The sequence below is a fragment of the Antechinus flavipes genome, chromosome 4 (genome assembly GCF_016432865.1).
Source record: "Antechinus flavipes isolate AdamAnt ecotype Samford, QLD, Australia chromosome 4, AdamAnt_v2, whole genome shotgun sequence".
Taxonomy (NCBI): domain Eukaryota; kingdom Metazoa; phylum Chordata; class Mammalia; order Dasyuromorphia; family Dasyuridae; genus Antechinus; species Antechinus flavipes.
Genome location: NC_067401.1, coordinates 184,864,353 through 184,890,357, shown reverse-complemented (window position 1 = coordinate 184,890,357; position 26,005 = coordinate 184,864,353). Strand labels below are relative to the sequence as shown.

The following is a 26,005-nucleotide window of genomic DNA, read 5'->3' as shown; positions in this document are numbered from 1 at the left end:
CTTGGCAATTTGATTGGTATAGCACTAAATAAATATATTAGTTTAGAGAGTATTGTCGTCATTATTATATTCACTTGACTTATCCATGAGCACTTGATATTTTTCCAGTTGCTTAGATCTGACTTTATTTGTATGGGAAGTGTTTTGTAATTTTACTTATATAGTTTTTGACTTTCCCTTGGCAGATACTATCGACAGTTATTTTAAATGAAATTTCTTTTTGTATCTCTTGCTGTTGGATTTTGTTAGTGATGTATAAGAATGCTGATGATTTATGTGGATTTATTTTATATCCTGCAACTTTGCTGAAGTTGTGGATTGCTTCTAATAGTTTTTTAGTTGATTCTCTAGGGGCCTTGGTAGTTATCTTGTAATTAACTTGGTTGCCTGTTGCGGCTATAGAAAGAAGCTCGACAAGCTTTAGCTCGTAGCTTAGAGCGGGAACAGCAACGGTGTCGGACTCTACAGGAGGAGCGGGATGAGGCACGGGCAGAGCAGCTAAATCAGCACAGAGAACTAGAAGCACTCCAAGCTGCCTTGGAGGAAAAGCATCAGGCCTGGACCCAGCGTGAACATCAGCTTGAAGAACGCTGTAAAAGTCTACAAGAAGAGGGCCGGATCCAACTGGAGAGGGAACAGGTAAGGGTAGGAGAGAAGCATTGGCCTGAAGCCTAGGATAGAGAGAGGAGAATGAGCAGAAAGTTATACATAAATGAGGAAAGAAAAGGCAAAGAGACTGAGTACAGAAACTTGAGTTTATTAAGAAGGTGGTGGCAAATGATGGAAGGAATGTAGAAGACAAGGCTATGAGGGTACGGTTTTATCAGGATGAACAAATTGCTAAGGGGAGTTAGTGATGTATAGTAGTTTGGTTTAAGAAAGAGGGGTGAAGCATGAGTTAGGAGATTTAGAAGCAGAGCACAGAGTATAGAGGTTAGAGTGGGGACAGAAAAATAGCCTTTGGTTTGTTTGTTTATTAATTTTTTGCAAGGCAATTGGGATTGTGACTTGCCCAGCTTCACACAGCTAGGAAGTGTGTCTTGAGGCAGAACTCAGGTCCTCCTGACTCCAAAACTAGTGGTTTATTCATTGTGCCATCTACCTGTCCACTACTTGTCCAATATGCTCTGAAGAGAATATAAAGTCTTTGGATTTTCCTTTCTCCTCAGGCAAACTCCCAGCGGGACATACAAGCAGCCCGAGAAGCTCAGCAACTCCTATCATCGGTTCAGTCTGATGTGCAGAGGTTAGAAGAGGAATTGGACACAGTACGGCGAGAAAGAGATGCTTTACAGCTGGAAACCAGCTTGGTGCAGGTTAGGGGTTAGAGTATTGTAATTTATTGACTTTTTCTCTAGTTGAGAAAGGTTTATCCAAGATCAAAAAACAACTGATTTTCAGTTGCTAAGTGTATATTTCTACTACATTGCCAATGTTGTAGAACTAATACACATACTACTTACTTTTCCTCCAAATATATTTCACTTGAGGGCATCATTGTGTCAGTGTTGCATGTCAGAAGCTGTTGCTATTTCTCCCAGCAACTCCCAACTTTTGATTCATCCAGCCTGGCATTTTGCAAAATGTATTCTTCATTTTAGTTAAATAAATGAGTTGGTAATATATAAACTTACCATATTCCTTTCTCAATCTTGAAATAATCAATTAGTTCCTTAGGAGACAAGTAACATGATCTGGTACTCCCATCCCATGGGAGTCTTGAGGGCTTGCCACAAAAGTAGATATTTAATGTTCAATTTATTAGAATTGGAAGTAATTACGCAGTAAAGTATGTACCTTTATGCAAGTCTAAATCATAGTTTTAGTATGTTATCTGTTAATAAGTTTATGCGTATTTCATTCCTTGTAGACTTATTTTTTAATTCAATTTTTTTTTCAATTTTAATAGTTAAATTACACACACACACACACACACATACACATACATAGTAGCATTTCTTTCTTTCTCACTCCCCTCAGTGAAGAATGAAAAGCAAAACCCTTGTTACAAAAAAAACTCATAATTAAGCAAAACACATGCCCATGTTGACTGTATCCAAAATGTGCCTCATTCTGTCTGTCAGTACGGTAGGCTATAATCTTCATTGTTGCTTATCTGGAATCATAATTGATCATTGTGTTGATCAGTTAAGTGTTTCAAATTTGTTTCTACAGTGTTAATGTTAATATTTTAAATTATTCTTCTGCTCAAGTCTTCCCAAGTTTCTCAAAAATTATCTCTTTATTAATTCCTTATTGTATAATAATAATCCATTATGTTTACATACCATAATTTGTTCAGCCATTCTCCAATTGATAGGGACTCCCACTTCTTAGTTTCTAGTTCTTTGCATCATAAAAAGAGCTGCTATAAATATTTTTGGACACAGATTCTTTTCCTTTTTCTTTGATTTTCTTGTAATATAGGTCTAATTGTTGTATTTTGGGTCAAAGGGTATGCCCAGTTTAGTAACTTTTTGGGTGTTGTCCTAATTTGCTTTCCAAATTGGTGTTATTAATTTATAACTCTACCATGAACTGTTGTAGATCAATGTGTCTGCTTTCTCAAGTTAGGTAAATTTAGAAGGTGGTTAGTCTTTCTCATTTAAAAGAATAATTTGGTTTCAACTTTTGAAAGATGATTAATTCATAGACATGTAAGAAGAAGGTGACATCTTGATTGAAAGAAACTCTTTGCTTTTCTTTCCTTATGCTTGTGAATAGAGTGTGTGTGTGTGTGTGTGTGTGTGTGTGTGTACACACAGAGAAACATAAATTAAGATTTGTTTTATGTTCTGCCTCTGGCCTCTTTAAACCTCAATAAGGAGCAGAGACTGTACCCTAGCTTCCTAGGCCAGCCTGAGTATCCTCTGCATATCCTCATTACCAGGCCCGGTTTGAAGCCCAGCGAGTACAAATGGAGTCAGAGCTTGCTATTTTGCTAGAGCAGAGAGTAACTGAAAGACTAGCCCAGGTGCAAGAGAGCAGCCTTCGGCAAGTGAGCAGTCTTCGGGAACAACACAGGTATCAGGGATGGTCCGCAGTTTTGTTCTTTGTTAGCAGTCTCCCACTCCTGCCCTGTGTTTATGGGCAAGCTAGCTTTTTTCTTTTTCTGATTTTTTTCTTGTTTTTCTCTTTTCATTCCCAGACTCAGGCCTCTTTCATTTCTGGGTCTTACCTCCTTAGAAATTAGAAACTTATAGTATTCCATAAAAGTTGTTTTTATAACTAATTATTTGGAATTTTATTGTTATTAGGAAGCAGTTACAGGAGTTAACTGAGCAGCATCAACGGGAACTGTCTAATCAGTTGGATCAGCTCCAGGGGGAGTTGTCAGAGCGAGAAGATCGGCATCAGCAGGTGGCTCAAGACTATGAACTCAGGTGCTGGCTTTGAGAACCTCCTCAAACTTCTCTTCTGACTTTTAGGTGCCCCAGAATTCTGCTTCTCTCAAATTTTAAGCTTCAGATTTCCTAAGTCCTAATTTGTCTCATCACCCCATTCTCCCAAGGAACTCAAGAGTCTAGCCTTAAATCCCTTTTCCTCTCATTTTCCTAGATTGGCTCATGAGCAGGCCCGAGTACGGGAATTACGTATGGTACACAGGCAGCTAGAAGAACAGCGGGTAGAGCTGGTAGAAAGGTTCCAGTCCATGCTTCGGGCTCATTGGGATGAGGCACACCAGTTGCTCAGTACCACAGCCCCTTCTCAGGTAGGTCTTGTCTTTTGGACATGCACAGTGAGCTGAGATCACTTGGATTCAGATAAAAAATATTAAGGCTAATGAGACAAGTATTTTGAAGCTATTTTGGGGAATAGAATTTGATTTTCAGAATAGATATGGTTATAACTGATGTCAGAGAAAAAGCAGAGTTGCTCATTTCTTCCAAGGAGAGTGATCTTAGTATTTAAAAATATAGAACAAAAGTGGCTAATAGGGAGTTAATTTCTAAGACTGAGAGAGATAGTTAAAGAATACCTATATGCCCTTATAAATTCTAGTCACTTGACCCCAGTGACCTATATCTTTAATCGTACTAAAATTAAAACAAAAACCCAAAACTGGTAGATAGAATTACTGAGTCATTGTCACTGATCTTTGGCAATAGACACGGGATTGGAGAAAGACAAATGTAGTCCTGATTTTCAAAAAATGAAAAGAATATCAGTTAGAGGCCAATGAACTTTACTTGGATTTCTAGCTAGAAAAAGTAGTAGTGATCACAGAGTCAGTAAAGCTTTATCAAGAACACATTGTGCCAGTTGTTGTTGTTCATTCATTCATTCACATCCAATTCTTCCTGACTCCATGGACTATAACATAGCCCTTCTATCTTCCACTATCTCTCAAAGTCTTTCAAAGTTCATGTTCATGTTTCCATGACACTGTCTATTTTATCCTCTGCTTTTTTTCCCTTTGCCTTTGCCTTCAGTCTTTCCTAGCATCTGAGTTCTGTTTTCTCATTATGTGACTAGACGCAAGGGTCTTCAAACTTTTTAAATAGGGGGCCAGTTCACTGTCCCTCAGACTGGAGGGCCGGACTATAGTAAAAACAAAAACTTTGTTTTGTGGGCCTTTAAATAAAGAAACTTCATAGCCCTGAGTAAGGGGGATAAATGTCCTCAGCTGCTGCATCTGGTCCACGGGTCGTAGTTTGAGGACCCCTGGGCTAGAGTATTTAAACTTCAGTTTCATTCTTAACCTTCCAGTGAATAGCCTGAATTGATTTCTTTTAATATTAACTGAATTGATCTCCTTACTGTCTAAGAACTGTCTTCTAGCACCAAATTCAAACCATATTTCTTTTTTGATAAAATTTTGAAACTGTTAGATATGGAGAATTTTGTAGACAATGTAAATTTTAATACATTTGATAATGTCAGTCATACTATTCCTGTGCAAAAAATGTATATTTAATTAGTGAAATAAAAATTATCTAAGGATCCATTGATTATCGAAGGCATAGTTAACTGTAATCATTACAACCAAGAACGTAGTCTTCACTGAACACAAAGTGATCATCAGTTTCAATATCCTTATATAGAATATGAATATATAAGCAGTGGAATGTTATGGAAAGCAAGAGGAGAAGGTACAAAGAACAAATACAGAGGGGAAAGAAAAGAATTTCTTTATCAGGAAGCTCGAGGAACTAGTTGGTCAAAACTGAAGTTGAAGTGTATGTATTAGCTTTGACATTTTCCACTTTGATTTTAAGTCAAAAAAAAAGGGAAACTATCTAAGGTTCAAAACTTCAGAGTATAATAATTCAATGAGCAAGGTCAGTTCTTGCCAGTCAAATCAGGTCATTGATTCTTCATTGGTCAGAGATAAAGGAGTGATTAACAGAGTTTATTTATTATATAACAGAAAAAAGAAATTAAAAATTGGATCAATCTTAGGAAACCTGTCATTTTGTCAATGAGAGGTGTGTAGTGGTATTTCAGAGTTGTCTTAAGTTGCATTTCTCTTATCAGTAGTGATTTAGAGCATTTTTTCAAAGTGCTTTAAATGAAAAAATGCATTTGACTAGAAATGGCTTTAATTTATTTGTTTGAAAATTGTCTGTTCATATCCTTTGACCATTTATCAATCGGAAAATGGCTTGTATCGTATAAATATGAGTCAATTCTGTATATATTTTAGAAATGAGACCTTTATCAAAAATGCTGACTATAAAAATTTTTTCTTCCCCTCTAATCTTGGCTGCATTAGTTTTGTTTGTATAAAACCTTTTAAATTTAATATAATAAAAGTTATCCATTTTATAATGTTCTCTAGTTGTTCTTTGGCCATAAATTCTTTCCTTTTCCACAAATCTGAGAGCAAGACTATCCCTTGTTCTCCTAATTTGCTTATAGTTGTCATCCTTTATGTCGAAATCATGAACCCATTTCCTGATATAGGGTATGAGATGTTAGTCGATGCCTAGTTTCTGCCATACTATTTTCCAATTTCCTCAGCAGTTTTTGTTGAATAGTGAGTACTTATCCCAGAAGCTGGGAGTCTTTGGATTTATCAAACTCAAAAAGATTTTTTCATGCTAGAACACTGGACCAAACTGATATGACATTCATTTGTAACACATTTTTGCCATAATTCTTTTTTTTTTCAGTCAGCAAAAATCTGCCTTCTTATCCTAGCTCAGGCACTTCTCTCAGTTGAAGACAAAAGAAAAATGAAACTCTTTACAAACATATGTAATTAAAAACAAATTTCCAAATTGGCCACACACACACCCACACACAAATTGTTTCATTCTGCATTCTTGGGTCCTTCATCTCTGTATCAGGAGAGGGAAGTATGTTTCATTATTAATCCTCTGAAATTGTTTTGGTCATAATTCTAAGAAGAATTCCTGGTGCTTTCAAAGTTGTTTGCTAGACCATATTGTTGGTCATTCTACAAATTATCCTTTTAATTCTGTTCCTTTGACCCCCTTTCAGTTCATATAAGTCATTCTAGGTTTCTCTAGGACTTTAATCATTTCTTATGGCACAAATTCCATCACATTTATACACAGTAGCTGTTCCCCAATTGATAGACAACACATCAGATTTTCATTCTTTGCCATCTCACGTAGGTAAAATATTTCTGTATATTCTTAGAGTTTGTTTTTCTTAGAACTGTACCCTTCTTTAGTCTATCTTCTCTTTAATTCCCCATCTCCTTTCCTTCCTATTTCCCTGATTATGTGAGTTAATTTTCCCTAACCTTCCTTTCCCTCATTTGTAATGTATTCCTCTCTTATTCTCCTTCCATTCTTCTCTTAAGATCATTAAGATATAAATAGAACCCCAAGATGATGTGTTAGGGTTTAGGTGGGCCACTTGTATCATCTTCCTATATTTGAATTAAGTAGTTTATTCTTGTTTAGTTGCTTATTGTTGTTCATTTATGTTTACCTTTTTATGTTTCTTAATTCTTGTGTTTGAACTTCAGAGTATCTATTAAGCTCAGGTCTTTGCATTAAGAATTCTTGAGTGTAAGTTACAGCTTTTTTAGAAGTCTAGTAGGTTTTTCAGTATTTGGTAGGAAGTCCTTTTAAAAAAAAGACTGCTTGGAATTCCTCTTATTTCTTAAAAGATCAATTTTTTTCCCTTGTAGCATTATACCCAGTTTTGCTGGATAAGTTTTTCTTGGCTGCAAGCCTATATCCTTTGCCTTTTGGAATATTCCATATTCTCTGCTCCTTTATAGAAATGCCTGCTAAATTATGTTTGATCCTGACTAGGGCTCTTTGGTACTTGAATTCTTTCTGTCTGCTTTTATTTTTTTCCTTTGACCTTAGAAATTCAAGATTTTGGCAATAATATTGTTGGAAGTTTTCATTTTGGATTTTCAAGAAGTGATGGTAGATTCTTTAACTTTGTTGTCTGGGTTTAAGAGATCTGGACAGTTTTCTTTTTAACATTTCTTGAAATAGAATGTCTGATCTTTTGTTTGGCTAATGGCAAATATTCTTTTATTATTATTATAGCTTTTTATTGACAGAACATATGCATGGGTAATTTTTCAACATTATCCCTTACACTCACTTCTGTTTCAACTTTTCCCTTTCCTCCCTTTACCTCCTCTAGATGGCAGGCAGTCTCATACATGTTAAACATGTTAAAGTATATCTTAGATACAATATATGTGTTCAGATCCGTACAATTCTCTTGTTGCACAAGAACAGTTGGATTCAGAACGTAAAAATAACCTGGGGAAAGAAACAAAAATGTAAGTAGTCTACATTCGTTTCCCAGTGTTCCTTTTCTGGTTGTAGCTGATTCTGTCTATCATTAATCAATTGGAATTGAATTGGATCTTCTCTTTGTCGAAGATATCCACTTCCATCAGAATATATCCTTATACAGTATTGTTGCTGAAGCGTATAATGATCTCCTGGTTCTGCTCATTTCACTTAGTATCAGTTCATGTAAGTCTCTCCAAGCCTCTGTGTATTCATCCTGCTGATTATGTCTTTTTTTTTTTTTTTATATTTTATTTTATTTTATTAATAACTTTATATTGACAGAATCCATGCCAGGGTAATTTTTTTACAACATTATCCCTTGCACTCATTTCTGTTCCGATTTTCCCCTCCCTCCCGCTAACCCCTCCCCTAGATGGTAAGCAGTCCTAAATATGTTAGATATGTTACAGTATATCCTAGATACAATATATGTTTGCAGAACTGAACAGTTCTCTTGTTGCACAGGGAGAATTGGATTCAGAAGGTAAAAATAACCCGGGAAGAAAAACAAAAATGCAGATAGTTCACATTCGTTTCCCAGTGTTCTTTCTTTGGGTGTAGCTACTTCTGTCCATCATTTACCAATTGAAACTCAGTTAGGTCTCTTTGTCAAAGAAATCCACTTCCATCAGAATACATTGTTGAAATGTATAATAATCTCCTGGTTCTGCTCATTTCACATAGCATCAGTTCATGTAAGTCTCGCCAGTCCTCTCTGTATTCATCCTGCTGGTCATTTCTTACCGAACAATAATATTCCATAACATTCATATACCACAATTTACCCAGCCATTCTCCAATTGATGGGCATCCATTAATTTTCCAGTTTCTAGCCACTACAAACAGGGCTGCTACAAACATTTTGGCACATACAGGTCCCTTTCCCTTCTTTTTAGTATTTCTTTGGGATATAAGCCCAGTAGTAACACTGCTGGATCAAAGGGTATGCATAATTTGATAACTTTTTGAGAATAATTCCAAATTGCTCTCCAGAATGGTTGGATCCATTCTACCAACAATGCATTAGTGTCCCAGTTTTCCTGCATCCCCTCCAACATTTGTTATTGTCTTTTCCTGTCATCTTAGCCAATCTGACAGGTGTGTAGCGGTATCTCAGAGTTGTCTTAATTTGCATTTCTCTGATCAATAGTGATTTGGAACACTCTTTCATATGAGTAATGATCTCTAGTTCTTCTTTAGTCACAAATTCCTTCCTCCTCCACAAGTCTGAAAGGTAAACTATCCTATATTCCTCTAATTTATTTATAATCTCATTCTTTTTTTTAATTAATAACTTTTTATTGACAGAACCCATGCCAAGGTAATTTTTTACAACATTATCCCTTGCGCTCACTTCTGTTCCGATTTTTCACCTCCCTCCTTCCACCCCCTCCCCCAGATGGCAAGCAGTCCTTTACATGTTGACTAGGTTACAGTATATCCTAGATACAATATATGTGTGCAGAACCGAACAGTTTTCTTGTTGCACAGGGAGAATTGGATTCAGAAGGTATAAATAACCTGGGAAGAAAAACAAAAATGCAAGCAGTTTATATTCATTTCCCAGTGTTCTTTCTTTGGGTGTAGCTGCTTCTGTCCATCCTTGATCAATTGAAACTGAATTAGCTCTCTTTATCGAAGAGATCCACTTCCATCAGAATATATCCTCAAACAGTATTGTTGTTGAGGTATATAATGATCTGGTTCTGCTCATTTCACTTAGCATCAGTTTATGTAAGTCTTGCCAGTCCTTTCTGTATTCATCCTGCTGGTCATTCCTTACTGAACAATAATATTCCATAACATTCATATACCACAACTTATTCAACCATTCTCCAATTGATGGGCATCCATTCATTTTCCAGCTTCTAGCCACTACAAACAGGGCTGCCACAAACATTTTGGCACATACAGGTCCCTTTCCCTTCTTTAGTATCTCTTTGGGGTATAAGTCCAGTAGTAACACTGCTGGATCAAAGGGTGTGCAGTTTGATAACTTTTTGAGCATAGTTCCAAATTGCTCTCCAGAATGGCTGGATGTGTTCACAATTCCACCAACAATGTATCAGTGTCCCTGTTTTCCCACATCCCCTCCAACATTTCGCATTATCTTTCCCTGTCACTCTAGCCAATCTGACAGCTGTGTAGTGGTATCTCAGAGTTGAATTAATTTGCATTTCTCTGTATAATCTCATTCTTTATGCCTAAATCACGAACCCATTTTGATTTTATTTTTTTTTAATTTTTATTTAATAATTACTTTATATTGACAGAATCCATGCCAGGGTAATTTTTTTACAACATTATCCCTTGCACTCGTTTCTGTTCTGATTTTTCCCCTCCCTCCCTCCACCCCCTCCCCTAGAAGGCAAGCAGTCCTATATATGTTAGATATGTTTCAGTATATCCTAGATATAATATATGTTTGTAGAAACGAACAGTTCTCTTGTTGCACAGGGAGAATTGGATTCAGAAGGTATCAATAACCCAGGAAGAAAAACAAAAATGCAGATAGTTCACATTCGTTTCCCAGTGTTCTTTCTTTGGGTGTAGCTGCTTCTGTCCATCATTTATCAATTGAAACTCAGTTAGGTCTCTTTGTCAAAGAAATCCACTTCCATCAGAATATGTCCTTATACAATATTGTTGTCGAAGTGTATAATGATTTCCTGGTTCTGCTCATTTAACTTAGCATCAGTTGTGTAAGTCTCGCCAGTCCTCTCTGTATTCATCCTGCTGGTCATTTCTTACAGAACAATAATATTCCATAACATTCATATACCACAGTTTACCCAGCCATTCTTCCATTGATGAGCATCCATTCATTTTCCAGTTTCTAGCCACTACAAACAGGGCTGCTGCAAACATTTTGGCACATACAGGTCCCTTTCCCTTCTTTAGTATTTCTTTGGGATATAAGCCCAATAGAAACACTACTGGATCAAAGGGTATGCACAATTTGATAACTTTTTGGGCATAATTCCAGATTGCTCTCCAGAATGGTTGGATTCGTTCACAACTCCACCAACAGTGCATTAGTGTCCCAGTTTTCCCGCATCCCCTCCAACATTCATCATTATTTTTTCCTGTCATCTTAGCCAATCTGATAGGTGTGTAGCGGTATCTCAGAGTTGTCTTAATTTGCATTTCTCTGATCAATAATGATTTGGAACACTCTTTCATATGAGTGGTAATAGTTTCAATTTCATCCTCTGAAAATTGTCTGTTCATATCCTTTGACCATTTATCAATTGGAGAATATAAATTTGAGTCAGTTCTCTATATATTTTGGAAATGAGGCCTTTATCAGAACCTTTAACTGTGAAGATGTTTTCCCAGTTTGTTGCTTCCCTTCTAATCTTGTTTGCATTAGTTTTATTTGTACAAAGGCTTTTTAATTTGATGTAATCAAATTTTTCTATTTTGTGATCAGTAATGGTCTCTAGTTCATCTTTGGTCACAAATTTCTTTCTCTTCCACAAGTCTGAGAGATAAACTATCCTATGTTCCTCTAATTTTTTTATAATCTCGTTCTTTATGCCTAGGTCATGGGCCCATTTTGATCTTATCTTGGTATATGGTGTTAAGTGTGGGTCCATGCCTAATTTCTGCCATACTAATTTCCAATTATCCCAGCAGTTTTTATCAAATAATGAATTCTTATCCCAGAAGTTAGGGTCTTTGGGTTTGTCAAACACTAGATTGCTATAGTTGACTATTCTGTCTTGTGAACCTAACCTTTTCCACTGATCCACTAATCTATTTCTTAGCCAATACCAAATGGTTTTGGTGACTGCTGCTTTATAATATAATTTTAGATCAGGTACAGCTAGGCCACCTTCATTTGATTTTTTTTTTCATTAATTCCCTTTGAGATTCTCAGCTTTTTATTGTTCCATATGAATTTTGTTATTATTTTTTCTAGATCATTAAAATATTTTCTTGGAAGTCTGATTGGTATAGCACTAAATAAATAGATTAGTTTAGGGAGTATTGTCATCTTTATTATGTTCGCTCGGCCGATCCAAGAGCACTTAATATTTTTCCAATTATTTAAGTCTGACTTTATTTGTGTGGAGATTTTTTTATAATTTTGCTCATATAATTCCTGACTTTCCTTTGGTAGATGGATTCCCAAATATTTTATGGTATCAACAGTTATTTTGAATGGAATTTCTCTTTGTATCTCTTGCTGTTGGATTTTGTTGGTGATGTATAAAAATGCTGAGGATTTATGGGGATTTATTTTGTAGCCAGATACTTTGCTAAAATTATGAATTATTTCTAATAGCTTTTTAGTAGAATCTCTGGGGTTCTCTAGGTATACCATCATATCATCTGCAAAGAGTGATAGTTTGGTTTCCTCATTGCCTACTCTAATTCCTTTAATATCTTTCTCGACTCTTATTGCCGAGGCTAGTGTTTCTAATACGATATTAAATAATAATGGTGATAGTGGGCAACCTTGCTTCACTCCAGATCTTACTGGGAAAGGTTCCAGTTTTTCCCCATTGCATATGATGCTTACTGATGGTTTTAAATATATGCTCCTGACTATTTTAAGGAAAAGTCCATTTATTCCTATGCTCTCAAGTGTTTTTATTAGGAATGGATGTTGGATTTTATCAAATGCTTTTTCTGCATCTATTGAGATGATCATATGGTTTTTGTTTGTTTGGTTATTGATGTAGTCAATTATGCTAATAGTTTTCCTAATATTGAACCAGCCCTGCATTCCTGGTATAAATCCTACTTGGTCATAGTGTATTATCCTAGGGATGATTTTCTGTAATTTTTTTGCTAATATTTTATTTAAGATTTTAGCATCAATTATTCATTAGGGAGATTGGTCTATAATTTTCTTTCTCTGTTTTCAGCCTACCTGGTTTAGGTATCAGTACCATGTTTGTGTCATAAAAGGAGTTTGGTAGGACTCCTTCAATCCCTATTTTTTCAAATAGTTTATTTAGCATTGGAGTTAATTATTCTTTAAATGTTTGGTAGACCATTTTTATTTTATCTTGGTGTACGGTGTTAAGTGTGGGTCTGTGAATGGCAAATATTCTTAAATTTTTTTTCCTCCATCTGTTTTTCAGGTCAGTTGTTTTTACTATTAAAATGTTACATTTTCTCCTTCTAAGTCTTTTGACTTTGTTTGAAATTTGAAAATTGTTGTCTCATGGAATCATGGGCTTCTTTTTGGTCCATCCTAATTTTCAGAGAGTTTGTTGCCTGGACAAGGTTTTTGTATGTCCTTTATCAGGTTAGTAATTCTCTTTCCAGTTCTTTTTCCATAGCACTCATTTGTTTTTCCAATTTTCCCCTCATGTTCTCATTAAATTTAGTAAAACATTTTAACATTAATTTTTTTTTTTTTTTTTTTTTTTTGCTTTATCTCTTCCTGGAATTTTAGTTGAATTGTCTGCTCAAGTTGTATTTTTTTTTTTTCCCCAGGGCTTTGCTTATAGATGCTGTTGTCATTCTTTTCTGCATTTGTGTCTTGAGATTTCCTGCCACCATTATATTACCTTCTGGTTGGATTCTCTCTTTTTTTGTTGATGTTTGTTTGCTCATTCTTCCTACTTCCTGACTTTTTTTTTTTAAGTGTAACTTTTTATTGACAGAACATATATCTGGATAATTTTTTACATTATCCCTTGCTCTCACTTCTGTTCCGACTTTTCCCTTCCTTCCCTCCACCCTCTCCCCTAGATGGCAAGCTGTCTACATGTTAAATAGGTTACAGTATAGCCTAGATACAATATATGTGTGCAGAACCAAACAGTTCTCTTGTTGCACAGGGAGAATTGGATTCAGAAGGTAAAAATAGCCTGGGAAGAAAAACAAAAATGCAAACAGTTTACACTCATTTCCCAGTGTTCCTTCTCTGAGTGTAGCTGCTTCTGTCCATCATTGATCAATTGGAACTGAGTTAGATCTTCTCTTTGTTGAAGAAATCCACTTCCATCAAAATACATCCTCATATAGTATCGTTGTTGAAATGTATAATGATCTCCTGGTTCTGCTCATTTCCCTTAGCATTAGTTCATGTAAGTCTCTCCAAGCCTCTCTGTATTCATCCTGCTGGTCATTCCTTACAGAACAATAATATTCCATAACATTCATATGCCACAATTTACCCAACCATTCTCCAATTGATGGACATCCATTCATTTTCTAGTTTCTAGCCACTACAAACAGGGCTGCCACAAGCATTTTGGCACATACAGGAACCTTTCCCTTCTTTAGTATTTCTTTGGGATATAAGCCCAGTACCTACTTCCTGACTTTAAACTTGATGTTAAGGTTGGGTTCCTTTGTACTTCTGAATAGAAGGTCTGGGCTGGTCCTGAGACTATTTGGAGTACTGAGTATTGTATTATTTTAGATCAAGATCTCAGTGGCAGGGTGGGGATCTGGCAGCTTTCAGTGCTTCTATTTCTGACCTAGGACAAAGTCTGATTGCTGTTTTTCTGGTTTAAACTCTGCAAGTTCCTGACCTGGGTTTTCATCTGAACAACAGTATGCTGCTTTTGGACTCATCAGCCTCTGTCAGCAATTGGAAAACTTTCAGAGTAACAGAATTATAGACTCTTTGGTCTGGGATTCTTATCCTCCATAGATTATCTAGATATTAGAATAATCCTGCTGTGCTCTTGAGGTTTGAACTACACTGCTGCTATTATCTTCTGAATTTCCTCATTTCTTGGTATACTGCTAAGGACCTCTTCTACCTAGAAATGCGACCTTCTAGGGGCAGGTTCTTTCTTAATCCAACTTGGATCTGTAACCCAGAAAAGGATAGTGGTCCCCAAAAGTTGTTATTGTTTACCTTTCCCCTTCATAATACCTCTGTGTGAGACTGAGACCTCCTCTGTGGTCTGTGGGAGCAATGTCTTTCTGGTCCACTACCTTCCCCAGTGTCTATAGATCTCTCAGTTTCTCTCCCTATGCTGATCTGGACTGGCCAAATAACTCACTGATTTTTTCTAGCTTTTCCTATAAAAATTTCTGCTACTCTGTCATCTTCAAATAACGATAATACATTTCATATGATACGTTATTACATGGCCTATATTTCCCTTCTCCCTTCTAATGAGTTATTCTTTATAAGATATAGTTTAAAAAAAAAAAGGTAACAAAAGGACAGGTCAGCAGAACTAACCTAAGTATAAAAAATGTCTGACATTGTATATAGTGAAAAGGGCCGAAACTCTTAAAAGGTGCACTTGAATCAGATAACCCAACACTTAAGTCTAATTACCTATTCGACAATCACTCTATTAGCATGTGTTTGGAAAAATGGCCTTTCTCACTATTGGTGCTTACTCAGCGTTTGGTGTTTAGTGTATACAGGCAAGGATTAGAGGGTGGGTGAAACAAGCCAGACTCACTTGGCCCCAGGATGAGGAGGAGAGAGGTTGGTGACTTTGGACTTAGAATCCAGGAGCCTTATGGCAGTTTTGTCTGTCTCTTTCACTTCTCCCCCTAAAGACTAAGGACTTTTACTTATCCTGACTCCAGCTGTTCCTGAGGCCTCCAGGGAGCTAGCCTGGACCTTACAGTATAGTATTTGATATCCACAATCTCTCTTTACTTCTCCACTGTGTTGTTCAGGCATGGGGTAGAATAATGCAGGGTACTCAACCTATTTTTAAATTTTGTTGTGTCATGGAACTCTTTTAACAGTCTGGTTAAGCCTGTGGATCCCTTCTTAGAATAATGCTTTTAAGTGCATAAAATATATAGTATTACTAAGAGAACCATAATAATTTCAATTTATTTTATTTTCAAAATATTTCTAAAAACACATGGATTCAGGGGTAAGAAACCCTGGACTAAAAGGTCCTTTCCAACTTTGAGATTCTGTTACTCTCTTTTCTGACTTCAGAGTCTTGGTTTCTGAAATCTTCCTTTGTAAAGTTTGATTCACATCTCTCAACAAAAGTTTTTTCCCTGGATTTTTATTCCTGGACTTGGTGAGGTCTCTGGATTTTCTCTTCAAGAATTCCTGTTGTAGAGAACTGTTCGGTTCTGCAAATATGTATTGTATCTAGGATATACTGCAACATATTTAACATATATAGGACTGCTTGCCATCTTGGGGGGGGGGGGTGGAGGGAGGGAGGGGAAAAAACGAAACATAAGCGAGTGCAAGGGATAATGTTGTAAAAAATTACCCTGGCATGGATTCTGTCAATACAAAGTTATTATTAAATAAAATAAAATTTAAATTAAAAAAATAATAATAAAAATAATTAAAAAAAAAAAAAGAATTCCTGTTGTAACTAAAAGAAGATCTTCTCTCTTGGTTGCATTCTCTGTAGCACCTTTAACATTAATAGTGATATTCTTCCACTTCCTATCACAGTTACTCAGGAAGATGAGAGTCTTTCTGACTCCAGGCCCAGTATCCACTGTGCCGTCATTACATATGTGATAAACCTTTTAAAAAAGACTTTCATCTATTGTTACTGAGAGCATCAAAATTCTTTCTTCATAGAGACCTTCAGCTCCCCTTTGATGTATCATTATTGCTTTTTTTTTCCTCTTTTTTTTATTATTCCTTCCTTTAGGATAAGGAAATTTGTTTTGCTTACAGTTATCCCTTTTCCAGGATTACTATTGCTCTTAAGCTCACCCTTTTTTCCCTTCTGTTTCCCTGATAAGTCTGATGTATTTCTACAGAAAACTGTGCTAAAGTATTCAAATCTTGTTTGTCCTTTTAAAGGTGAGAGAATGATACCCATTTTCCCCACTTCTTCCTCCTTTCTTATACTTCATTTGTAAGTTCAATTCATTTCCCCCTCCTTTCTACACCATATGAATTCCTATTACCCCTTTCTTCTCTTAAAACCCACAGAATAGAACCAGGCCATCTTCAGGACCAGTATTTTTTTTTAAGATAAAGTTTTTTTCTATTATAATATTAACATTACATCATTATATAGCCCCTTCCAGTTGCCTTGAATAAATTTATCCTCCAGATTTCTTTTGATTCTTGTGTTTGCATTTTAAAGTTCCTACTCAGCTCTTTTCATCAGAAACATTGGAAAGTCTTTTATTACCTTAAAGATTTTTTTCCCCTTAATCTGTAGGATTATTCTCACTTAATTTTTCAGGGTAAGTTAATTTTAGTTGTAAATCTATGTCTTTTGGAGTATTGTATTCCAAGATTGCCTCTCATAAATAATAAAAGTTTCTCAGTCTTGTGGGGTTCTGACTATACTTTCATGGTACTTGAACTCTTTTGATTACTGCCAATATTTTTCATTTGACTTTACAAACTTTAGTTCTGACATTCTTGAGATATTTCTGGTGTGACTGATCTCAGGAATACTGTTTGAGATGGGAATGAAGGATTGCTATCTCGGGAATACTGTTTGAAAGGAGAATGATGTGTTTGTAATCTCAGGAATACTGTACCATAACTCCAAGTTGTCCTTGCCATTTAGATTGTCTTAAGTATATACATTTTGACTCCAAGGATGTCTGCTTTAAGAACACTATATTAGTTTTAACTACAAAGGAATATTGGTTTTATGGACTTAGTTATGCTGGCTCTGGACAGGAGATAACTAACTACAAAATAAAGTTGGCATCTTGCTGACTCTGAAAGGAAGATGTCTAACTGATGGAGCTGAAAGAAGACCTGAGACTAGACTAGCCCTAATTCTAAACAACCTGTAAACTATAAAATTAGCATATCAATAGAGTTTTTCAACTGATCTATTAGCATATCTGTAGCCTTCATAGAATTAACAAATCAGAGGCTTTCTTTGAAACTAAATAAACTGAAAATTATTACCCTAAAACCCTAATAATCTAAACAGACAGCAAAATTAGAAATCCTTCTACTTCTCTTAAGTTTATTCCCCACTACTTTGCTACTTCCTCTTTTAGAATTTAATTTGTAATGCTGGAGAAATTGAGGCAAGATAGAGATTAGAGAGTTTTTAATATTTTATATTTTATTTGAGAGGGAGAGATTGGGCTGGGGGCATGTTGCTCCCAAGACGTATATCCAAAGAGCACTAATGTATGCTTTCCATGAAGTATATATGCACATGGCTCTAAGTGACTGGGGTAGATCGAGGTAGAGCAGAGTCAGAGCACCTCATGAGAGTGGGAATGGACTATCAATCCAGTTCTGACAGGGTAGGGGAAGGGATCAGACATTCTGATAAGTTGAGATCAAGAAGAACAATGACAGAATTGGGGGAGGCACATTCTGATAAGTATGGAAGGTCATGATAACTAAAATAGAAGATCTTTCTCCTTATCTGGATTAAACATTTGCTGTTTATAATTTTAGCATAGCCCACTCTAAATTATATCAGTTCTAATGATCAGGAGGGAAAGGTGTGTTGCAACCAGAAGGATTGGGGCAGAACAACTGAGGTAAGACAATTCAAGGAGATTGTGTCATAACAAGTCTGCTTTAACAACATAGCAATAAAATTTTTTCCTCTTGAACTAGAGATAATTGAAGCCTACAAATTATTTTGAGGTATCTCGTAACACTGGCTAGAACCCTAACAATATTTTAGGGTTCTGCTTTAAAACCCCAACACTTCCTGTTGCTATTTCTTTCTTTGGTGATAGTGAGTTTTTTCTATCTTTACTTCATTTTGACTTTAAATAGCAGATTTGGGCAATTTTCATTTATAATTTCTTGAAATATAATATTCATGTTTTTAAAAAAAATCATAGTTTTAAGGACTCCCAATGATTAATACCTTTCTTTTCCTTTCCTTTGATCAACAGTTGGTCAGTTTTTGTTATTAGCTATTTTATATTTTCTTACATTTTTCTAATCTTTTAATTTTGTTTTAAAATCGATTTTTGTTTCATGGAGTTTGTGTTGGATAACTCTAATTTTCAGGGCATCTGTTACTTAGGCCAGATATACCATTTTCTCTGATTCTTTCCTCCAGAGCTTTTATTCCATTTTTTGAGTTACTTGCTCTTCCTTGTTGGTCTATCCTAGAGCTATAATTTTTGGTTTTGGCTATTTATTCATTCTTCCAGCTTTAGTTTATGATTGAGGATTTATGAGCTAGTTCTGCCTCAAGCTGTACTTTTGGATAGAGTGGTTTGCTCTATTTGTCTTGTCCTGGCTGTTACTTGGGTTTCTGGGTTAACTCCACCTCTTAATATTATCTCCGGCTCCAGCACTATCTGGGCCCTCTGAGCCCTATCTGAGTACTATCATCAGGGCCCTCTCTGGCATCTCTGAGCAGAATATTAGGAACCTCTGAATCCCTCTTCTGAATGCACTCTGATCTTTGCCTTTTTCCAAAGTTCCCTATTCTCTCCTTTTCTCAGAAGCTCCTCTGCTTTTCCTGCCTTTGGACACAGAGGCTTGTAGGCTTCATGTGTCTCTTGCCCATCTCTGATCACTGAGATGCTGCTTTGTTTATTTTTACTGGTACTGGCCATTCTCTTTGCTTTCAGCTTCTAGTTGATATTTTCCACAGTTAGAACCACTTTGGCCTGAGCTTCATAAAGGAATTAGAGGCTATAAATTTATCTTGTTTATATATTGAAACATTTCCTGATGTGAGGAATAAGACTTCTTTCCCTTACACATATTTAGGCATGCTAAAAAAAATTTTTTTTTATTCATTGGAGTATATAGTTAAAAAAAAAAGTTTCACTGTTCTTCTAAGAGTGTGAATTGAATATTTGCTAATTCACATATTAGAGGAAGTTTTTTCTGGGCTAGGCAATGTAGAATTCTGTCAAGAAGTCCCAAGGCTCAAACCCTCACTGATTTAAAGGAATGTTCATTCTTAATGACAGTGAAGATAAATTCTTATTTTGATTTGGTAATTTCAGTTTTGAGATTATTTTGATTATTTTTGGCTAGCTTCTTTTTTTTTATTAAAGCTTTTTATTTTCAAAACATATGCATGGATAATTCTTCAACATTGATCCTTGCAAAGCCTTGTGTTCCAATTTTCCCTTTCTTTCCTCCACTCCCTCCCCTAGATAGCAATATATGTTAAACATGGTAGAAATATATGTTAAATCCAATATGTGCATACGTATTTATACAGTTATTTTGCTGCACAAGAAAAATCAAATCAGACTGGAAAAAATAGAAAGAAAATAAAATGCAAGCAAACAGTAACAAAAAAAGTGAAAATGCTATGTGGTGATCCATACCCAGTTCCCACAGTTCTCTCTCTGGGTGTAGATGGCTCTCTTCATCACCAGATCATTGGAGCTGGTCTGAATCATCTCATTGTTGAAGAGAGCCACGCCTATCAGAGTTGATCATCACAAAATCTTGTTGTTGTATACAATGTTCTCTTGGTTCTATTCACTTCATTGAGCATCAGTTTATGTAAGTCTCTCCAGGTCTCTCTGAAGTCATCCTCCTGATCATTTCTTATAGAATAATAATATTCCATTAGATTCATGTACCATAACTTGTTCAACCATTCTCCAACCAATGGGCATTCACTCAGTTTCCAGTTTCTTGCTTTTGGCTAGCTTCTTGACAGATCTAATTAGAGTATCATTGTTAGACATTGACAAAGAGCTTTTATTAAGAGTAGAATAGAACCAATGCTGCCATTTTTGTTTGCTTGTGCTTGCATTATTAATATTATCTTCAGTCTATAGTTTCTCTATAGGAATCTTTTTAAGCCACTGGTCTGGTTTGTTGTGGTTAAAGATAGATAATGTAATTCATAAATCCACTTAATATTACAATACACGTGAGGGATTCACTATCAATCCTTTCTTCCCTCTGGATACTTTGAGAACAGGCTACTTGAGGAGGCCAGAAAAGAACATAAGTATTATTTGAGACCAATTTCTTTTTTATATATAAATAAGAATTCCAATCTTTCTCCTGCACCACATTGAATTGTCATGCACATTGTTTAAAAAGTCACACATTAACATTTTTAATTTTTTTATTTATTTTTGAAACATTTCCCTATTACATTTTAATATGATTCAGTGATCTCTGTGCCTTAGAAAGTTCTGGGACACAGAGATTAAATAACTTGGGTTGGGGAGAAGAAGAGGGTGGGGAATCATGCCTCTGTTTTGTGTCAGAGACAGGGGATTTGCACCCAGAAGTTTATCCCAGCCCTCTATCTATTGTACCACATGCTGCTTCTTATTATGTCTTACTATTTGATAGTATTCCATTCTATTCATATACCTCAGTTTTTTTTTAGCAATTCTCTGATTAATTGGTTATGAGTTGCTTGCTGTACCACAAAGAGTGCTGCTATTTTTTACTGAGCCTTGCCTTTTGCCTTTGGCTTCCTTGGAATAGATTCTAACAATGAGATTTTTTTGGTTAAAGAGTTCAGAAAATTTTTTTGCAGAATTCCAAATTAATATCCAGAACAATTGGATCAATTTATAGTCCTATCAGCAGTATATCATTGTATGCCATAGGTCCTCCGGCATTAATTATTCCTTTTTTGTCATATTTGACTTTTTATAGGACATGAGATAAAACTTAATTATTTTGAATTTGTATTTCTTTTTAGTATTAATGGTTAAGAGCATGTTTTTAAATAATCATTTATAGTTTGCAGTCCATCTTTTGAAAAATGTATCCTTGTGTTGTGCCACAGTTCTCTTTTATTGTCCTGCCTCAGTTTCCCTAAATTGTTCTGCCTCAATTCTCTTAATTGTTCTGCCTCAATCTCCCTGGTTGTAAACCCCCTCTCCCTCCTAACCATTAGGACTGATATAATTTAGGTCTGGCTACTCTAAGGTTGTAAACTGTAAATGTTTAATCTCAATTAAAGGGAAGATCTTCTATTTTAGACATCATGATTCCAGACCTTTCCAACTTATCAGAATGTCTACTACTCACTCTGCCTGCCCTTTTCTGTCTTTGTTGTCCTTTATCACTAAAACCATATAAAGAATCTCTGGAGTCTCACATTCCATGCTGGGTCCTTGGAGAGGTAAGTCTAACTCAGCTGTGGAGAATGGATTCTGTTCTGTCTCCATACTATCTCTCTCTCTCAGAAATTTAAATAAAATATTAAAAACTTTCTAACCTTTATCTTGCCTCAGTTTCTCCAGAATTACACTTGAAAGAGATATGTATGTTCATATGTGTGTGTGTGTATGTGTATGTACATATCCACATATGTATATATAAATATAGCCTTTCTTAACTATAACCTGATTGGGTATGGGGGGGAGGGGGGTGGAATGAAAGGAGTAAAAAAGAATAAAGTAAATAAAGTGAGCATCAGAGAACAAAAGAACAGTTTACAAGGAAGTAAAGACGGACACTTGTGAATATAATTTCTTCTACTATTTTCTTAAATTGGTATTTGTTGTTACATATTTTGAATCCTCCCTGATGTTCTGTTGGGCACATGATAATGTTCTCTTTTGCTTTATTTCATTTTGTTTTGTATTGCTTTTCTGTTTTTCTTTTTGCTTATTTTGTTTCTTCAAATAAAATAAATTTGAGGAAAAATTAAAAAAAAAAAGTCTTTTCTTTGGACTTATGAAAACTACTATCCATGTCCAGAGAAAGAACTGATGGATTCTGAATGATGATCAAAGCATACTTTTTCTTTACTTTTTAAATTTTTCTTTTTTTTTAAATTTGGATTATGTTTTCTTTTACAATATGACTAACAGGGAAATAAGTTTTGCACAATTGTATATGTATAAACTATTTAATTGCTTTCCATCTTAATAGGAGAAAGGGAGAGAATGAATTTGGAATGCAGAATTTTAAAAAAAAGAATGTTAAAGAAAAAAGAATATCCTTTGACCAGTTTAAGAAATTGCTATATTCTGTTTTAGAGTAGTATAGAAAGTATTGCCCTGGACCACTTTCACAAAAGCTATCACATTCATTGATTCTTCTCCAGCCTCTTTAGTTGGCTCTTAACTTTACTTCTCTTCTTTTCTTTCCCCTTTTCACCATTTCTTCACAGATCCCTCCTCCTGGTACTCCCAATTCCTTGGCCTCCTGTCCCAGAGAACCTGAAAAAGAGGAGAGGAGGGCTTGGAGTATACCCCCTGCAGCAGTGGCTCTGAAGCCAGTATTGCAACAGAACCGGGAGCTAAGGGAGGAGCTGCCTGGAGGCCTAGCACATCCTTGTACTCCCTCACCTGATCTCAGCCTTCTACTAGGTCCTAATTTCCAGAGCCAGCATAACTTTCAGCCTTTGGAGCCTAAACCTGATCTTACTCCACCTTCAGGTAACGTGGAATGACCATTACCAGAGTTCCTTCTATTTAATTCTCTAGTCTCCTTTCCACGACTCCAGTTCTTTTCTTCTAGAATTTGAATATTTGCTTTTTCTAACCCTGAGTTCTAGTCTCCTTTGTAACAACTTTCATTTTAATTTTTTCTTCCTGTCTTCTTTCCTTACCCTCAATAATGTTTCTAGACTTTTTCATCTTATCTCCTAATTATTTTGTATTTGTTCTCTAATGGGCCCCATGTGTCTTGCAGTATGATCCTCGGCCTTCTCTTTCTAATTCTCTTCCAAACTTCCCAAGATACAACCATTCTGCCTTTAGCTTTGATTTTTACTGTGTTATGTAGTGTGCCTCTTCTTCTAGGTGGATTGCAGTTTTGACTCCTGCTAGTAATTAATTTTTTCCCCTCAGACCCTGGAGGCTTTCCTCCTGATCATAGAGCAGAACGACCATTCCCTGAGGTTCTTGGAGCCAGAGGAGAAGGGACCCTGGAACAAGACTTGCCCCCTCCACAGCTGGAAGAGCTGAAGCACTATCTGCACCAGGTATAGGACTCCTGGATTATTTTAGGGCTCTTCTCCAGGGATTCAGGCATTACTACTCTCTTTACAGATCCCTTGTTGCTCCTTGTTTCTAGCTCTTTTTGCTATTAACTTCTTGGTGACATTCCCAGGTTTTAGGTTACTCAGCCCCATCTGATATTTCCTTTCCTTTCCCCAGACTACACCTCTTTCCTAGGGTCCTCTACCACTTTCTCTCCACAGTTCTTGGAACCAGTACCCCAGAGCTTTGTGAGTCCCACCATTGATCTGCTGCCCCGTAAATCTGGTAAGTCTAGGGAATGTACAACCTGGTTTTCTAAGGTAAACAATGAGGTGCTAAGCAAAGTTATAGTGTTTCCTACTAGAGAATGGAATCTCTGATAGTTTCCTTTTCCTAATTAGGAAAATCTTATCCCTTATCCAGGTACCCTGACAGTTCCTCCTTGGGAGGAAGCCCCTCCACTACCACGGCCCCCACCACCTGTCCACAAAACTAAAGTACCACTAGCCAAGGCATCCTGTCTTTTCCGGATACCTGAGCCCTCTCCAACTCCTCCACAAAGCTATAGCCATGAAAGTTGCTCCCCAGAGAGAGGTGAGTGGTGCAGTAGGGAGAAAAAGTGGGGTTGAGTATGGGAAGAGTGAATATGGAGGAGACAAACACTTTCTTCAGAGAGAAATGTGATGGGAGCAATGCAAAAATTTGGGGAATAAGAGGAGGAAGGGCAAGGTATAGAAGTTACTGGAATAATGATCATGTTTTCCTAAGGTGGAGAGGGGAGACCAATATCTCCCCGGCAACTGGCAGAGCTATCTCGGCTGCTTCGACAGTACCAGCCCCGAGGCAATGGTGGCCCTTCTACTGAGGATCTTTTACTGTACTTAAGGGGGTCGGAGCATAGTGGGTAAAAGAATTGGATAGGGGAAGGTGGGATAAGGCTATGGGGGACCAGGGAGGGACAAGAAACAGTGGGGTTTTGTCATCCCACATCTTGAATAGTTTGGTCTTGAGTGGTGGAAAAGCAAGGAGGCAGGCCTGTAAGTTTTCCCCACTGCTTGTTCTTTACCTTTTCTCTCTCTTCTCTCCTCTGCATTCTACTTTATAGCCCCTCCCACTCAAGATTCCATCATCCTGACTGCTCAGTTTCCAGCATTTCTTTACTCCATTGTCCTGTCTCTCCTGCAGTCATCCCTTCCTGCTCTTACCTTACCTTTTGGGATAACAGATGTTTCTCAGTTCTGAGCGGCTGGTAACTATCCTTTCCTAGGCCAGTGTTTAATGTCCTTTTCATTGCTTCTCAATTTTGTGTGACAGAGTTGAAGGTCGAGGGGATGGTATCCCCAGAAGAAATGTAGATACACGCTTGGGAGAGGTTCTCCGGAAAGAGGTGAGAAAAGAATAGGAACTAAAGACTTTGAGAGGGTTCCTGCTAGCCCCAGTCAACTCAACTCTACCTTATTTCTTAGCTGCTATTGGGTATGGACACTTGGATCTGTTTTGTTTGCTCATGGTTCCTCCTTCCCCAATATTTCCTTTTAACTTTTAGTAAGTGATTGGGAGATCAAGGGTGTGTAAAATGCCTAAAACTGACATTTATCTTTCTCCTTCATTCACGGCTTCCTTCTCAGGCCTCATCTCGTCGCCCCGCTAGTACTCACAAGGCTGAGAAACCAGTGGGTAGGAAGAAAAGCGGCCATCCAGCACCAGGCAGTGCTAGGAGTCGAAGTGGAATCTGGAGATAGCCCCATATTCTACATCCAGGCCCTTAATATTTTTTAAAAGAAAAGTTTTATTAAATACAAACTGCTTGGTTGTATCTGAATCTTTGGGGAATTGGGAAAGTAGGTAAATTAAATATAATTCTCTAAAAGAATCACAAATTTTACACACACACACACACATAAAATAAATAAATTAAAAAATGATCACAATATATGAGAGCAATATTAGCCTGGGACCCTAGCTGAGGTTTGATGTTGCAAGAAAATGAGACATGCGGGGGATTAAAAGCTACTTTTAATATATTTCTGAGTTGGGTTGTTAATACTGTCTCAAATTAGTTACAAATGCTACACTGAATTTTAGAATTTTTTTTTTAAAACCTCAAATAATTTTTCCTTCCTAAAGGAGAAAATCTTCCCTTCTCTTGAGTTTGAACTGCTTATCAAATGCTTTGAATATTATTGTTTTGTCTTCAAAGAGGACCTGATCAGGGAACTGATGCAAGTGAATTGAATTTAAGTGAGGGAGGGCTGTGCAAGGTCACCTGCTTCACTTTCTTCCTTCAGATCCATCTGGGGTCATTGGCCAGATATAAATCCCGACAACTGGATGGCCACGTATGCTGCGAGAGATATTGGTATTTTTAAACTAACATCTTCAACAGGTCCCAGTTTGACTGTGGCCACATCCATTCATTGGTTAAGGTTGGACTAGGTGAAAGAGACCATTCTTTTAAGGCTGAGGCTCTACTAAAACTCTTAAATGTCCTAACCTCAACCTTGTCTTAG

General features: G+C 36.5%; 1 protein-coding gene across 8 annotated transcripts in view; it reads left to right on the top strand.

Moving 5' to 3' along the window:
• The window catches only part of CNTROB (centrobin, centriole duplication and spindle assembly protein), a 34,238-nt gene extending 8,940 nt beyond the window's left edge, over positions 1–25,298 (top strand). For 4 of the 8 annotated variants that reach the window (XM_051995757.1, XM_051995752.1, XM_051995754.1 and 1 more), the window contains 12 exons: positions 403–639; positions 1,170–1,316; positions 2,891–3,024; positions 3,258–3,383; positions 3,559–3,712; positions 22,682–22,949; positions 23,364–23,497; positions 23,717–23,780; positions 23,919–24,089; positions 24,264–24,399; positions 24,810–24,882; positions 25,124–25,298. In XM_051995757.1, coding sequence (XP_051851717.1) covers positions 403–639; positions 1,170–1,316; positions 2,891–3,024; positions 3,258–3,383; positions 3,559–3,712; positions 22,682–22,949; positions 23,364–23,497; positions 23,717–23,780; positions 23,919–24,089; positions 24,264–24,399; positions 24,810–24,882; positions 25,124–25,237 — 1,758 coding nt within the window. In that variant the 3' untranslated portion in view covers positions 25,238–25,298. Of the gene's footprint in view, positions 1–402; positions 640–1,169; positions 1,317–2,890; positions 3,025–3,257; positions 3,384–3,558; positions 3,713–22,681; positions 22,950–23,363; positions 23,498–23,672; positions 23,781–23,918; positions 24,090–24,263; positions 24,400–24,809; positions 24,883–25,123 lie in introns of those variants that run through there. The other 4 variants (XM_051995753.1, XM_051995755.1, XM_051995756.1 and 1 more) reach the window with 4 other exon arrangements.
• Positions 25,299–26,005: the final 707 nt, after the last annotated feature.